Genomic DNA, 16,068 nt, shown 5'->3' on the forward strand with positions numbered 1-16,068 from the left:
TCAACAGCTGATTTCATAGATTATTCTTTGAAGAAGGTAGGTTTTAGAAGTGTAAAGTGTTGAGTGAGTATCCAGTGCTTTATGAGCCACTTTGAGTGAAATTTTGCTTGTGTCGCGATTCTTTCCCCACTAGATCTAATCTGGAATAAGGACAAAAAAAAATCATGCATGTCCAGCAAAGTTTAATTTTTGAATAATTTTTACAAAAAAAAAAGAAAGAAGAAAGCTAATAGAAACCCTATCATCATCTCGATCGATATATCAAACAAGCTCTCCATCATCCTTATAATCCTTGTGAAATACTTGGCCAACAACAAGTATATAACTAAAACATAAGATCATAGCCCTGACAATAAAACAAGCAGTATATGTAATAGTAATGGTTTTTAACTATATATAGTTATGTTCATGCCTGTCTTTCCAAGTTCAAACGTCAAAGCTTGACATGAGACAAGGAAGATTTACCATCCAAGCCTTTCTGGCTGTGGTATGCAACATAATCCCTCACAGTGGTCTCCCTGTACTTTGGAGGATTGTCTTCTGATAATAACTCCTTGATTGGTCCATAAAGCTTTGTTGATGGCAGCATTCCTGTGCAAAAAAAGCTCGCAACCGATATCCTTGGACCTCTATGGTTTGCCAGTACCCTGTGCTCTACACTCCTGAATCTGTCATTTGATATAAGCTGTATGTAACCGCAAAAGATCGAATTTTATGATCAATAAAACAGAAAAATCAAAATAAGAGAGTTCAAGTTATATATTATCACTATTAGATTGTCGAAAAGGTAAAGAAGAATGTGACTGCTACTTGCCTGAAGAATATCTCCAATGTTGACCACTAGAGCCCCAGTCACAGGAGGAACATGAATCCACTTGTTCTGATGAAGGACCTGTAGACCACCGATATGATCTTGCAGAAGGACAGTGAGGAAGCCGCCGTCAGCATGCTTGCTTGTGCCCATTGCTAACTCTGGTTGTGAACAAGCAGGATAGTAATGGCCTAAAACTAGAAGTCCCTCACCACAATCTATGTCATTCAAGTGACTTGGCTCGAGTCCAAGAGCTTCGGACAACAACTCGAACAGTATCTTCCCCAACTTCATAACTTCCTTCGAGTACTCAGCAATTTCATCCCTATAAAGTTAATTCTCAAAATAATTAAAATTATCAAACATGTCATCTAATTATGATCGGATTGTACATCATTGTCATCAACTATATGTAATCGGATTGTACATCAATGAGAATAGTCTTCACCAAAACTTCTTTTCTTCAAAAGTTACCAATCAGTTCTATATGTAAGAGTGTTCTTCATTGTCACATACCTGCACACTTCTGGCATGTCTTCTGGCTTAGTAGGAGTTGGAGCCATGTAACACATGAAAGTGTCCCTCCAATTAGTTGACGGTGCACTGTATAGATCAAACTTGCTATTGTACTGCCAAGGCTTGCTGAAGTCATCGCGACAATAAAACTGTTTCTTCACCTCAGAGTCTTGCTCATAAAATCCAAGTACCCCATTTTTCATCTCCTCAAGAACATGAACAGGTATTCCTGTAAGAAATTTTGAAGAACAAGACATTGTATCAAGCTGAACTTAGAGTATGTATATGACCGGTATGAATTCAAGCATTGGAGGTGAGTTAAAGACTGAGCATAATCATATTAGTCAAGAAATCAGTTTTAAGACAGTTATAAAGTTTTATCTGATTTTAGTTTTTGAATTAAAGAGCAGTTAGAAGGATATGACAGTTTCTTGATGGAAGAAACTGTCATTGTATAACTGGTCTATATAGTCAGATTTGGTCCCTGCTGATACACAATCGTATTCTCATAAAAAGTCCCATTAACTTAGAGAATAATAACGGTGGAATCAGGAGAAGATCATCTTGACGACTTCAGTTCTTGTAACAAGATAAAAAGGGTCAAGTGCGTTAACAAGTAGATACAAGGTACTCCAAGCGCGCTAACCGAAGATAAGACGAGCGCCAAGACGAACATAGATCAAGATGGATCACTCAAGTTATTCATGTAAGTTATATAAATTCCAGATTTCAGTAAGGATAGATAATGTTGTTGCTATCCCGAAAACACAGGAAGTTCAAGTTCATGTATTCATTATGAAATAGATTTCATTAAGTATCGAATTCAGTTCTTTCAATTGGTATCAGAGCAATCTATCTTCATGTGAATTACATGTTCTGTGTTTCTTTAGAATCCTGGGATCTTACCAATAATCCGCATACAGTTTTTATCAAGTAAATTTCAAAAGTTATCCCGATGTGCATATGTGTGCATAATATAAACTTGATGTGATACAAATGATCTCATGTTGAATCAATGAAGCGCATGACATATATTTACCAGTATCAATATATCTGTTATTTATTTTTGATTAAGTTACTGCATATATACACTTACTGTGTTTTAGAACTACCAAAGTGCATCAGGATTTCAGGAAATATACTTTTAGAATGTCTGCTATATATTTCTGTGATTTATATAGTTTGTGTGTTCTTGTAAAAGTTCATGCATTCTGCAGATTTAGGATTGATACTCTATGTGCAATCCTAAATGCAGTAGACTGGATTCAATATCATAAACTGATATCATGACTTGATCTGATATAGATACAGTAAATGTTCCCACAGTAGAAGTTTCATTTAGAATTATGTGTTTTTTGGTAATTAATCCGCATATAGTTATTTTATTTTAGGTTTTGAATGTAAGTATGTATATAAAGTTGAAACCTGAACTGTTAAGGTGTCTATAATTCAAGTTTAGTTTTACATCATATGTATGAATTGACTACATTTACATGCCATATATATTAATGACATGTTTTAAATGAGATTGCATAAGATGTCTATATGTATGCACTCAAGAACTTAAAACTGATCTGCTGTATACAAATTTTCTTATTCATATGCCACCAAAGTGGGAAATGGAAAAGAGATTTTACAGAAATAAGTAGATCATAAGGATAATATTAGACAGATTAAGTTTCACTTACTACATGCTACCAAAGTAGCTTAGTACACCAGAAACTATCTATTCATTTAGTCTAATATATATGTAGAGATCACATCATAAAACTTAAAATTAATTGATATTAATTTCCAAAGAAATGTATCAAGTATTTAGTTTGTGATTGTGCATATAACAGAACTTGGAACATTCAGATTTCACTAGATATGTGTACACCACAAAGGTAGTCAGAGTCTCGAAAGTGTTTGAGTTTTCATATTCTTTTATATGATTTGGTATGAATGGTTATTCAAATCATGAATTTTCATTCGTTTTGGGACATTCAGAACATTCTAGCTAGTATCATGATACACTAGAAATTTTAAACTGATCAATTTGAAGTGCAATTTACCATGATCACATTGAGGAGAAAGATTCACCAGGAGCATTGTTTACAGTTGCAAGGATAGAAAGAAGCAAGAACAAGAGGCCAGCAATTTTGTGTTAAGGAAAATATGGCTGAGATTCAGTGGGAGACAATTGAATGTATCTGTACCAGTGGTCATATGAGAAAAAGTTTCTAGCTACTCCATCTTAAGGACAGGAAGGAAATAGAAAATTTCCAGGATGATGAAGTCAGTGATTTCAAGTAAATGGTTTAGTAATATTGATAAGCATCAGGAGCAAATAAGTTGTTCAATAAAATGCTGAGCGAGACTTCTTCTCATCGCCAAGAAATGATGAGTCTGGCTATTTTGTAATGAGCAACTAGAGGATGCAGTTAAAGTTCAGTGTTGCATTGTGCAAGACATGTGTTTGAAAACGTGACAGAATACAGTACATTTCCTTGGACTTCTATGTATGATCAGTGAAGTTGTGCAGTTTTGGGCTTAAAGATGAAGTTCTAGTACTGTTTAACCAAGTGAGAACGGCTCATGGTGTTTTCAGTGAATTCACTGCTGCAACAGTTCCTAGAGTTTGTTGACGACATGATCACAGTCTTCTTTCAAGATGTCAAGTTATGAGGATTTTTGATAAAATGCCATAGAGAAATCTCTGAGTTGGAAGTCATTGTTTGGGAACATGTTTTCAGAATAGTTTACAGGAAGAAGGCCAGAAAATTGTGTACTTTTATGCAAAGGATAAGAGATTATTTCAGATTGGATCAGACTGAAACTGCGTTGTTTTAGCAGTATTGAAGCTTGGGGCTGCCGATAATTGCTCAAGCAAAAGGATAAGGATTTGGTTCTAATAGTTCAATTGTGAAAAGCGTTATATTTAAAAGTGAGGTCTGACTAAAGTGGTGAGTATTTGAAAGACATATAAAGCGAGGATGGCATAAAGATCTGACAGGACTTATTATATTTACAAGGATATGTGTCAGTGGAGCCATGAACAAAATAGACCTTCAGAAGAATAGAAAAGCATGTCAGAGGAACATAAATCTCTCGAAGAAAACCGGAAAGAAGATCAGATCCACAGTCGAAGAAGACGAGGTCACCATTGAAGTAATAGGATGTTAATTTGATCAAGTTGAAGCGACTTCAGTCCGAATCAAGACAAGAAGGGAGTCGACTATTACAGGTAGTACTAGGTCTACGTGGATGCTGATTTGTATACATGTATGATGCTAATGTTTTCGTTGGCAAGGTTGGTAGTTTCAGGTAAGATTGGTGGGCAGATGTTTAATGCATACCAGGTGCTTGATGAAAGATCTGACCCAAATCTAAGTTGTGAGGATTACCTCAAATGGATATGTATAAGGAGGTTGATGTAATGGAAACATTGACAGAGTTTTGGTAATATGAAGGTGAAGGGTGGCCACAATGTAGGATGATGCGTAATTGAGGACATGGAAATATGCATTAAGAATGATAAGGTACAGTGCTTCAGACCCTTGTTCTTATTGCTATTTTGACATGTTTTCTTATGATTGTGCCATCCTTGTTTATCATTGTATATATACCACATTGAAGCTATACAGATTCTACACATTTCCCTTGCTTAGATAAGAGTTCGACAATTATTGGTTCTGCTTTAGAGATCAACATGCAAGTTTGTAATTCGTTGATTGAGATGCATTAAAATGTGAGTGGACATTGGCTGCGCTAAGCAAGTTTGATGAGGTAATATAAAGATATTTGTTTGGCATGGAACTTGATAATTTCAGGATATGTATGAATAGACTGCTTAGATTGACGGCCTGACTTTGTAATTTGGATGGTTGAGAGCACAGTATTATGATACAGAATAGGGCTATCAAGTTTTGGGAATCACCAAGCAGGTTTGGAGATTTACAGGGATACTAGCATGGTCTTGTCTCCTCCCTGTATTTTGGGCATTTATTAACTGAAGAAAATTTATATGGTTATGGATTAAGCCATTAAGGGAATTAGAAACTCTAACATCTGCAATACCAAAATTTCTAGTGGGAGAAGAATTGAAGACTACTGTGAACGGTGTATGTGAAATAATGCAGATGAAGTGCAGAATGAAATATTAGAGCAGTACAAGGAATGCCAGATATAGTAGCACCAGAAAATACAGAAATACAAAGTTGCAGCGCCAACATTAAGGTCTGGGAGAGAAAGGAAATTTGGAATCCCAGATGACCTCTGTGGGAGACAAAGAAAGTTTCCAATCCCAGATAGTCAGCATTAAGAAGGTCTGGGAGAAAAAGAAAGTCTGCAATCCAAGAATGGTAGTACCAGAAAGGTCTGGGAGAGAAGGAAGGTCTACGATCCTATATGTCTACAGAATATTAAGGTCTGGGAGTGAAAGTAAGGCTGAAATCCCAATGACTTATGTTTACCACATCATTTAATCACGCAATACAGTCAGTTAATAGTGATAAATGGATGGAAAGCAAGGCTAAAAATGGAGTGTGGACTTCGGTGAATAAAGTTGATACATGCAAACCTATAGGCTGCAAATGGGTTTTCAAGACCAAGCCAGATGCAGATGGGAAATTGAAAGATACATTGCCAGGTTAGTTGCATATTTTGTTTTGGAATTGTGATCAGTTTGGGAATTTGATTTGTTTAGCTACTGCATTGGAATCATTGTTTTGTTGAATTGGATGAACACGATGCATAAAAGATCAAGTTATAAATATTGCAGCATAAGAAGTGCAGATTTGGCCTGTTTGACTCTTTGGACAAGTGGGAGTTTGTGAACTCAGTGACACTAAGAGGATGCAATAGGGATACAACTATAGCATTATGAAGAACTCCATGAGTGTGCCTAGTCACTGAATGGTTCAGGAATTGGTTCATATATCTAAAGTTAAGATGAAGTACTGTTCTGTATTGAGAATCGTTATTTTGAGAAAGTTTTTGATATGACACCCCAATGAGATATTGTGCCATGGGCTACAGTGATTACAAGGAATGCAAAAGATGAGAAAATATGAACAAGTTTTAGTAAGGATCAAGGACAATCATGTATGCCAAATACAATATTATTATGGTCAGTATTGCCTCACAGATTTAGCATGCAAAACTGCAAAAGAGGAAGAGGCATCTACATCTTAAGGGAGACAAATTGCAAAAGGTCAGTATTTAAGCAAAATAAAGTGAACTAATAGCATTTGCTATATGCTTTGATTTTATTCCCTCAGGATGGATTAAACATTGTAGTTCATTCATGTTCATATATTTCATGTATTGTTTGCTGCATAATCAAGTTGTACAACTATAGATGCTGTTAATGTAATAGCAATTTTGCAGTCAAATGATTCTCAAGTATGAAATAATTTCAGTCTTCAATTTTATATTGAAATTTTGTTAGGGCCATTTATATGCTTATATTGCAGATGATTACTTAAGTTTAAGCATATATGTGTTACTGTGTTTTGGGGTAATTCATGTGGTTTTATTTGCTGCATTGTGATCTTGGAATGATGGTGATTTTCTAATTCACCAAGCCATCCTTAGGTTCATTGTAGTTAAATATAGCTGACAGAATTTTGAAACAGATTATTAATGTGAATTGAATTCAAGTGCGCACACTACAGCTACTGTGTTATATATGTATATGAGTTTTGAACAATGTCTAGTTCAGTGGGAGATTGTAAGAAATTTTGAAGAACAAGACATTATATCAAGCTGAACTTAGAGTATGTATATGACCGGTATGAATTCAAGCATTGGAGGTGAGTTAAAGACTGAGCATAATCATATTAGTCAAGAAATCAGTTTTAAGACAGTTATAAAGTTTTATCTGATTTTAGTTTTTGAATTAAAGAGCAGTTAGAAGGATATGACAGTTTCTTGATGGAAGAAACTGTCATTGTATAACTGGTCTATATAGTCAGATTTGGTCCCTGCTGATACACAATCGTATTCTCATAAAAAGTCCCATTAACTTAGAGAATAAAAACGGTGGAATCAGGAGAAGATCATCTTGACGACTTCAGTTCTTGTAACAAGATAAAAAGGGTCAAGTGCGTCAACAAGTAGATACAAGGTACTCCAAGCGCGCTAACCGAAGATAAGAGGAGCGCCAAGATGAACATAGATCAAGATGGATCACTCAAGTTATTCATGTAAGTTATATAAATTCCAGATTTCAGTAAGGATAGATAATGTTGTTGCTATCCCGAAAACACAGGAAGTTCAAGTTCATGTATTCATTATGAAATAGATTTCATTAAGTATCGAATTCAGTTCTTTCAATTCCATGGTTGATTATCTGAAAGAAGCCCAACTCTTGATGCTTCTCCAACTCTTGCAACAATCTCCTTTTGTTTAGCTGGATCGGAAAGGCCTCCGAGGTCAACGACTGGAATGGTGAATTGGTTTTCTTCTATTTCAGAGGTATTGATGATATTGTACTGATCTGGTGGATGATGAAAAATTCGAGGAATCTCGGTTATGCCAGCATCAACAAGGCCTTTGACACCCTCCTTTGTGTCATCAAAAGCTTGTAGTTCACTTTTCCTGTCATAAGTGGTTGCTGCAATATCCTTTGTGTTGGCTACCATCTTGGTCAGTGGCAAGGTAAGATGGTAGATTTTTCAGATCAGATCTACAAATCAGAAATATTCATGCATAAGAGACCACCAGATAAGATCATTTATAGTTTTATACAATTATACAAATCACAAGTAGCCAAATAACCTCTCTTTTTTTTTCCAAAGTTTGATGCTGGATTTATTTATCATTGTGGCGGCCAAATGATAGTGTTAGACCACATATCTATAAGATAGGCAGCCACTTATTTTGAATATTTCTAGAAACAAAACAAGAATGATGAAAACAGCTGATCATACATTTCACTGGAGAATGAACTTCAGCTCAATCCCAAATAGTTTCGTTAGTATAGAATCATGAGAAGTAATGTTCCCTTGACTCCAAGTTCAGAACTTAAAATGATTGTCAACTGTCCACAAGGCCTTGGTTCCCTGTACTTTGGAGGCTAGGATTTTCTTCTAATGAATCTAATCATATATTATTGATTTAATTGTCCATATATTTTTGCTAATGTTTGATTAATAAATTAATTACCAATAGGTCACAGCTCACCGGCATGAAAACTACTTTTAACTGATACCATTTGTAATGATTTTGCAGATGAATTTGATGCCTTAATTATGTAGCTGTTATTGCTTAAGTTGAATCTTACCAAAGACAAACCAATATATAACAGCTGAGTTTACATTTGTTGGACATGTATCTTCACCGTAGTGCTTAAAAGTTTTATTTGCATTTTCTACACAAAAGAAATCTTGGCCAAACATAGCATGGATTTCACTGCATTAATACTCCTCTTAGTCTCCAAGTTCAAAGCTCAAAATGAGGCAACGCAGAGGTACCATCGAGGCCTTTTTGATTGAAGTAGGCAAAATAGTCCCTAACAGTTGTCTCCCGTACTTTGGAGGATTGTCTGCTGATAATAACTCCTTGATCGGTCCATAGAGTTTTGTTAATGGCAGCAATCCTGTGCAGAAAAAGCTTGCAACCGATACTCGTGGACCTCTACGGTTTGCCAGTACTGTGTTCAACACTCTTGAATCTGTCATTGGATATAAGCTGAAACCACCAAAAGAATTCTATTCAGTAAAAATAGAAAATATGTAACTGAATCAAACTAAGAATTTGAAACACCTCAACAAAAGCATTCTAGAGATACTCAAACGCAATAACTAAGAATGTACATGTTTAGAATCATGATGTAGCAGTATCTTTCCATGTTTTGGCCTATATTTGATCCATGTAGTTTGGGGAGTATCTTTCTCTTTGGAACAGTCATTACAAATTCATCAAATTAATTCCTGTAATACTTAACAGTTGCAATTAAGGTTAAATCAGGTTTTGCCAAATCAATTCTGGGAAGGACTATTTTGGTCCGGTATGCTCAGCAGAATTAGCCCTTCGCGTGCATGTCATTTGAGGAAAATCAAAATCAGTTTGGCCTTGATGAAACCGTTAGCTGAGTACAGTTGACAGAAAGAAAAAAAATTGATCAAACATTTCTGAATATTCAAGAAGAATGATGCTTAGACTTGCCTGCAGAAGATCTCCAACATTAACCACAAGAGCACCGGGCACAGGAGGTACATCAAACCACTTGTTCTGGTGAAGGACTTGAAGGCCACCAATATGGTCTTGCAGAAGAACAGTAAGGAAGGCATTATCAGCATGTTTGGTTGCGCCTAGAGTCAGTTCTGGCTGTGGACAAGGGGGATAGTAATGGCCTGCTAGCAGAAGCCCCTCGCTACAATCTATGTCATTCAAGTGACTTGGCTTCAATCCAAGAGCTTCAGACAACAACTCGAACAATAGCTTACCCACCTTCATTACTTGATCTGAGTACTCTACAAGTATGTCTCTACAAAGTGGAACAACAGAAACGCACATGAAACGTACGTATTGATTCTATGGTTGTTCATGACAGAAAATAAAAAGAAGTGTATTAGAAAATATGGGAAACACTACTGTCATGAATTTACTAATTTCAGAAAATTACAGCATAGAGTATATTGAAGAGCCCTTGTCACATACCTGCATACTTCTGGGAAGTCTTCTGGTTTAGTAGGAATTGGAGCCATGTAACAACTAAAAGTATCTCTCCAATTAGTCGCCGGTGCACTATATAGATCAAAGTTGCTATTGTAGAGCACAGGATTCTTGAAATGATCGCGACTATAAAGCTTCTTCTTCACCTCAGTGTCCTGCTCAAAAAACCGACGTACCCCATTTTTTACCTCCTCAAGAACATCAACAGGTATTCCATGGTTGACTATCTGAAAGAAAGCCCCAAGTCTCTGATGCCTCTCCAACTTTTGCAACAATCTCCTTTTGTTTAGTTAAATCCAAAAGGCCTTCAAGATCAATGACTGGAATGCTAAATTGGGATTCTTCTGGATCATTGGAATCATGGATGGAGTACTCATCTGGTTGATGATGAAAAATGCGAGGAACTTCAGTTACTCCAGCGTCAACAAGACCTTTAACACCTTCTTTTGTGTCATCAAAAGCTTTCACTTCACTTTTCCTGTCATAGTTTGTTGGAACCTCATTTCTTTTGGTAGCTACCATCTTGGTTTATGGCGAAGTAAACTTAGTGAACCAGACACGAAAATATTAGTGAACCAGAAAAGATACTGATAGTCAGATCTTATCTCAACTGTATGCAACTGAGCAGAGAAGATCATCAGTTTTATAGTGACTGATGAGGCTGCAAGTTGACTCTGTGGCGGCCAAAGAATAGTACTGTCAACAATTCAGTCTTTGACCTTTATTGGCAATTAGTTTGGTTCTATATAAGAAGTTGTAAACTTGTAATCAAGAGAAGTATAGATCAAGCAGAACTATTTTATCTCGAACCAACTGTAATGAATTTGTTGTCTTTCTAGCTGTAGATGCAGACAAGAAGTTATAATTAAGTGAATTATAGATCAAGGAAAACGACTTCTATCTCAAACTAACTGTACTGATCTTTCTATTGAATCGTTGTCTTTCTGTTTTGTTCATGTTTATTATGGTGGTGTTACTTACGACTTACTGATGACAATTCCCTAGTGTGATAGGCAAATGTGCATTTTACTTGAAACTAATTAACAGATGCTTTGTAGTTCAATTGTTGCAATAACATCTGTGTCGGTAGCTATCACCTCGGTCTGCGACAAGGTAAGCTAGTAGAACTTTAAGATTATCCGAGGTGCCTCCAAGACACCAGATAAGATCATTTTACAATTACTGAAGTCAGAAAGGACGAACAATACTTTTGCAACCAGAGAAACTCTAGCAATCTTTCTCTTTCAAGTTGATGAGTGCAAGATTCATTTTGATTCTTGTGGCGGTTGAATTATAGTGATAGAATGTATATTCAAAGTGGACAACACTCTGTTAGATAGGAGGTAGAAGCTGAAACAAATCTTATTTAAACAGCCATCACATGTTAAATCTTTCTATAAACAAAGAAAAATGACAATAACAATCATAGTTTACATTTTATTGGAAATATAATTTCATATTAGTCCTTAAAGGTTTACTTTGGATATTTTTACACAAAAGAAGTGTTTATAGTATGGCACTTATTAATGCTCCTTTTCCAGAATCAAACCTTGAAGTGAGACAAAGCAGAGGTACCATCAAGGCCTTTCTCATTGAAGTATGCAACATAATCCCTAACAGTAGTCTCCCTGTACTTTGGAGGATTTTCTTCGGATAATAACTCCTTTATTGGTCCGTAGAGTTTTGGTAACGGCAACATTCCAGTGCAGAAAAAGCTTGCAATCGATACTCTTGGACCTCTACGGTTTGCCAGTACCTTGTGTTCGACACTCTTGAATCTGTCATTTGATATAAGCTGAAACCACCAAAAGTATTCTATTTAGTATAGTAACAGAAATTAGGAAAATCACTCGAGTTAAGATTTTGAAACAATCTAACAACAACATGCTGCATAGACTCATATGCAAATAGCTGAAAATGTTCGTGTGTGGAATTATTATGTAACAGTAGTTCTACTCTAAAGCTACAAATTTGGTTCATGTAGTTTAGGATAGCTTTGTATCTGGGCAGTAATTACAAATTTATCAATTGAGCACTGTAATTACGTGACGGTTGAAACTAGACCTCCAAATGAAACTATGGATTCCCAGCAAAGAATGCAGGGGAAAGACTATTTCAGTGTTGGTTTGCTGCAGTGCTGCGTTGCAGCACTAGACATGCATATCCAAGCCCAAAATACTCCTCCGCATACATGCCATTATACGGAAATTCTGATCAATTTGGATGTAGTAAAGCCATTAGTTCTCCAATGTTATCAGAATGAAATGACAGGATTAAAATTTACAAAAAAAAAAAAAAAAAAAAAAAAAAAAAACTAACATTCTGCAAAAAAGAGAAGGTAAAACAAGAGTGGTTCTTATACTTGCCTGCAGAAGATCTCCAATGTTAACCACAAGAGCCCCCGGCACGGGGGGTACATCAATCCACTTATTCTGGTGAAGGACTTGAAGACCACCGATATGGTCTTGCAGAAGAACAGTAAGGAAGGCATTATCAGCGTGTTTGGTTGCGCCTAGAGTTAGTTCTGGCTGTGGACAAGGGGGATAGTAATGGCCTAAAAACAGAATCCCCTCAGTGCAATCTATGTCATTCAAGTAAGTTGGCTTCAATCCAAGAGCTTCAGACAACAACTCGAACAATAGCTTCCCCAACTTCATTACTTGATCTGAGTACTCAACAAGTATGTCTCTACAAAGTGGAAACACAGAAAAGCACATGAAAACGTGTCTACTCGATTTCTATGGTTATTCTTGACAGAAAATAAAAAATAAAGTATGGGAAAACACTACTGTCATAAAGTTACTAATTACAGCATAAAATATATTGAACCCTTGTCACATACCTGCATACTTCTGGCAAGTCTTCTGGTTTAGTAGGAGTAGGAGCCATGTAACACATAAAAGTATCTCTCCAATTAGTCGCCGGTGCACTATACAGATCAAAGTTGCTATTGTAGATCACAGGATTCCTGAAGTGATCTCGACCATAAAGCTGCTTCTTCACCTCAGTGTCTTGCTCAAAAAACCGGCGTACCCCATTTTTTACCTCCTCAAGAACATCAACAGGTATTCCATGGTTGACTATCTGAAAGAAGCCCCATGTCTCTGATGCCTCTCCGACTTTTGCAACAATCTCCTTCTGTTTAGTTGAATCAAGAAGGCCATCAAGATCAATGACTGGAATGCTAATTTGGGTTTCTTCAGGATCATTAAAATCATAGATGGAGTACTCATCTGGTTGATGATGAAAAATTCGAGGAACCTCAGTTACTCCAGCATCAACAAGACCTTTAACACCTTCTTTTGTGTCATCAAAAGCTTTCAGTTCACTTTTCCTGTCATAGTTGGTTGGAACCTCATTTATGTTGTTAGCTACCATCTTGGTTTATGGCAAGTAAACTTAGTGAGCCAGACAAGAAAAACTTAGTGAATCAGAAAAGATATTGATATTCAGATCTTATCTAAATTGTATGCAACTGAGCAGAAGATCATCAACTTTATAATGACTGATGAGGTTGATTCTGTGGCGGCCAAAGAACAGTAGCTGTCAACAATTCTGTCTTTGACCTTTATTGGCAATCAGTTTGGTTCAATATAAGAAGTTGTAAACTTGTAAATGAAGTATAGATCAAGGAGAAGTATTTTATCTCAAACCAATTGTAATGAATATTTTGCCTTTCTAGCTGAAGATTCAGACAAGAAGTTGTAAGTAAGTGAATTATAGATAAAGGAAAATGACTTCCATCTCAAACCAACTGTGATGATTTTATAAATGAACCGCCGTCTTTCTGTGTTGTGCATGTATATTATGTTGTTGTTAATTATGATTTACTGATGAAAATTCCCTAGTATAATAGGGCAATGTGCATTTTACTTGCAACAATTAACAGATGCATTTCTATACAAAAAAAAAATTGACAGCGGCATTTCTATTAAAAAAAAATTAACAGATTCTTTTAGTTCACTTGTTGTAATTACAACATCTGTGTTGCTAGCTATCGTCTCGGTCTGTGACAAGGTAAGCTGGTAGACCTTTAAGACTACCGGAGGTGCCTACATGACACCCGATAAGATCATTTTACAATTACTTAAGTCAGACTTTTGAAACCAGAGAAACTCTAGCAATCTTTCTCTTTCAAGTTGATGAGTGCAAGTTTAAATCATGTTGATTTTTCTGGCGGTTGAATGATAATGATGAATGTATATTCAAATTGGACTACACTACTGATAGATAGGTGGTAGAAGCTGAAAAAAAATCTGTTTTCAACAGCCATCACATATAAATTCTTTCTAGAAACAAAGAAAAATGACAATAACAATCAGAGTTTAAATTTTTTATTTGAAATATATCTTCATATTAGTCCTTAAAGGTTTACTTCGGATATTTTTACACAAAAGAAGTGTATATAGTATGGCACTTAGTAATGCTCCTTTTCCAGAATCAAACCTTGAAGTGAGACAAAGCAGAGGTACCATCAAGGCCTTTCTCATTGACGTAAATAGAATACTTTTGAAACAATCTAACAACAACATGCTGCATAGACTCATAGGCAAATAGCATAAAATGTACGTGTTTAGAATTATTATGTAACAGTAGTATTACTATTAGGCTACAAATTTGGTTCATATAGTGATAAAGTGATAAAGTAGTCTGGGGTTCACATCCAAAATCAATTGGCAATGGGTGGAGAGGAAGACTTGAAAATACAAGACACTGATGGTCACACCGCCTTTTATTATGCGGTGACTATGTCATCGCCAAACATCAAGACAGTCAAATGCCTGGTCGGAAAGAATGAGGGATTAGTCTCCACTTGGATCCCTTCTCCTCCCTATCAAAATTTAACCCCGATTGTCATAGCTGCAATTAAGAACAATTGGGAAGTGGCTGAATATCTCTACCGTCTCACTCCAAAGGAAGCTCTAAACGGTCGCCATGGTGCTGATATTATTACCAACAGGAAAAAATTAGGTAAGATCGATCATCAACTCATAATACTTAAATATTTTCTACATACTGTATGTATATATAGTTTCCTGACCTTGTCACTTTAATTTTTTGAGAAACATAGATATTCCGTGCGATTTAATTCGACGTTATCCAAGTTTGGCCATCACTCAAAACGCTGTTGGAAATTACCCCTTAAACTTTTTAGCCAACATGCGCTATGCATTCTTGAGTGGAGCACCGCTAAGTTTCTGGCAACGATGGATATATCATTGTACAACACTTTTCTTTTACTCTACTATTACTTTTGGAACTATTAATTCTCCATATACATCAATTCATTATTGCAAAATTGCATTTACTAAAAGCTTTTTTACTTTATTAAAAAAAAAAATTTCTTTGAAATGATTTTTCAAGGGATTTAAAAATTGGTTTGTTGTATGGTGTATCAACATAACTGGCTCCACATAGCGATAGATCTGTTTAAAAATTAAACTACTCTACCTCTATATGGAACCAAGTCTATTTGATTTATCAATTCAGTAATGGATCACATACACAACTTTATTTTAAAGAATCTTCAAACATTACCTTTTGAGATATCTCAATCTATCACTACTACAAAAACGTTATCAGACAACACTCATCAGACAACCTTTTAGGGTTCCCTACAATTGTCTGATGAAGTGAACTGTTATATACAACGCAAAGTTACAAAGTTTTGTTGTCTGATGACACGAAATTGTCAGGTTATATTTCAAGAGTTCAAAACACAACAATGATGCTAATTTTCTCTTGTATGATTTATGAAAATTTTGGCGGAATGATTCCCCCCATCACCAAATTGAAAGTCGTGCAAGATGCAAAATGTTTGGATAATAGACTTTTATTTCTTTGTTGTATGATGTTGTTACAATTGCAAGTTTAGAAAATATATACAACAGTTTAAAACATTCTGTTGTGTGACTGGAAAATCTGGCGGCATGCCAAAGTCTTTTTGGCTCTAAAATTTCGGCCATCAGACCATGTTTATAGTTGTTACGTTGTGTGATTATCTGTTGAAATGAATGCCAACTTTTGGCATGTGTCCGAAACATCAATGTCCCAACCCTTTCCCTCCTATATTTCAGCCC

General features: G+C 35.8%; 1 protein-coding gene and 2 pseudogenes across 3 annotated transcripts; all 3 read right to left on the reverse strand.

Annotated features, from left to right (window-relative positions):
• Positions 1–433: 433 nt before the first annotated feature.
• Positions 434–8,166, reverse strand: LOC101298315 (annotated as a pseudogene). Its single transcript, XR_184644.1, has 4 exons — positions 7,650–8,166; positions 1,328–1,557; positions 815–1,136; positions 434–685 (listed from the first exon to the last, which is right to left on the reverse strand). The product of XR_184644.1 is annotated as a 1-aminocyclopropane-1-carboxylate oxidase homolog 1-like (transcript).
• A 490-nt stretch (positions 8,167–8,656) lies between these two features.
• On the reverse strand, positions 8,657–10,606 carry LOC101297730 (annotated as a pseudogene). The gene is made up of 3 exons (XR_184643.1): positions 9,974–10,606; positions 9,479–9,800; positions 8,657–9,001 (listed from the first exon to the last, which is right to left on the reverse strand). The product of XR_184643.1 is annotated as a 1-aminocyclopropane-1-carboxylate oxidase homolog 1-like (transcript).
• A 925-nt stretch (positions 10,607–11,531) lies between these two features.
• LOC101298021 (1-aminocyclopropane-1-carboxylate oxidase homolog 1-like) lies at positions 11,532–13,455 on the reverse strand. The gene is made up of 3 exons (XM_004299371.1): positions 12,831–13,455; positions 12,355–12,676; positions 11,532–11,783 (listed from the first exon to the last, which is right to left on the reverse strand). The coding sequence occupies exons 1-3, from the start codon at positions 13,364–13,366 to the stop codon at positions 11,532–11,534; spliced, it is 1,110 nt and encodes a 369-aa protein (XP_004299419.1). The 5' UTR covers positions 13,367–13,455.
• Between the last annotated feature and the right edge of the window lie 2,613 nt (positions 13,456–16,068).

Source organism: Fragaria vesca, linkage group LG5 (genome assembly GCF_000184155.1).
Source record: "Fragaria vesca subsp. vesca linkage group LG5, FraVesHawaii_1.0, whole genome shotgun sequence".
Taxonomy (NCBI): Eukaryota; Viridiplantae; Streptophyta; class Magnoliopsida; order Rosales; family Rosaceae; genus Fragaria; species Fragaria vesca.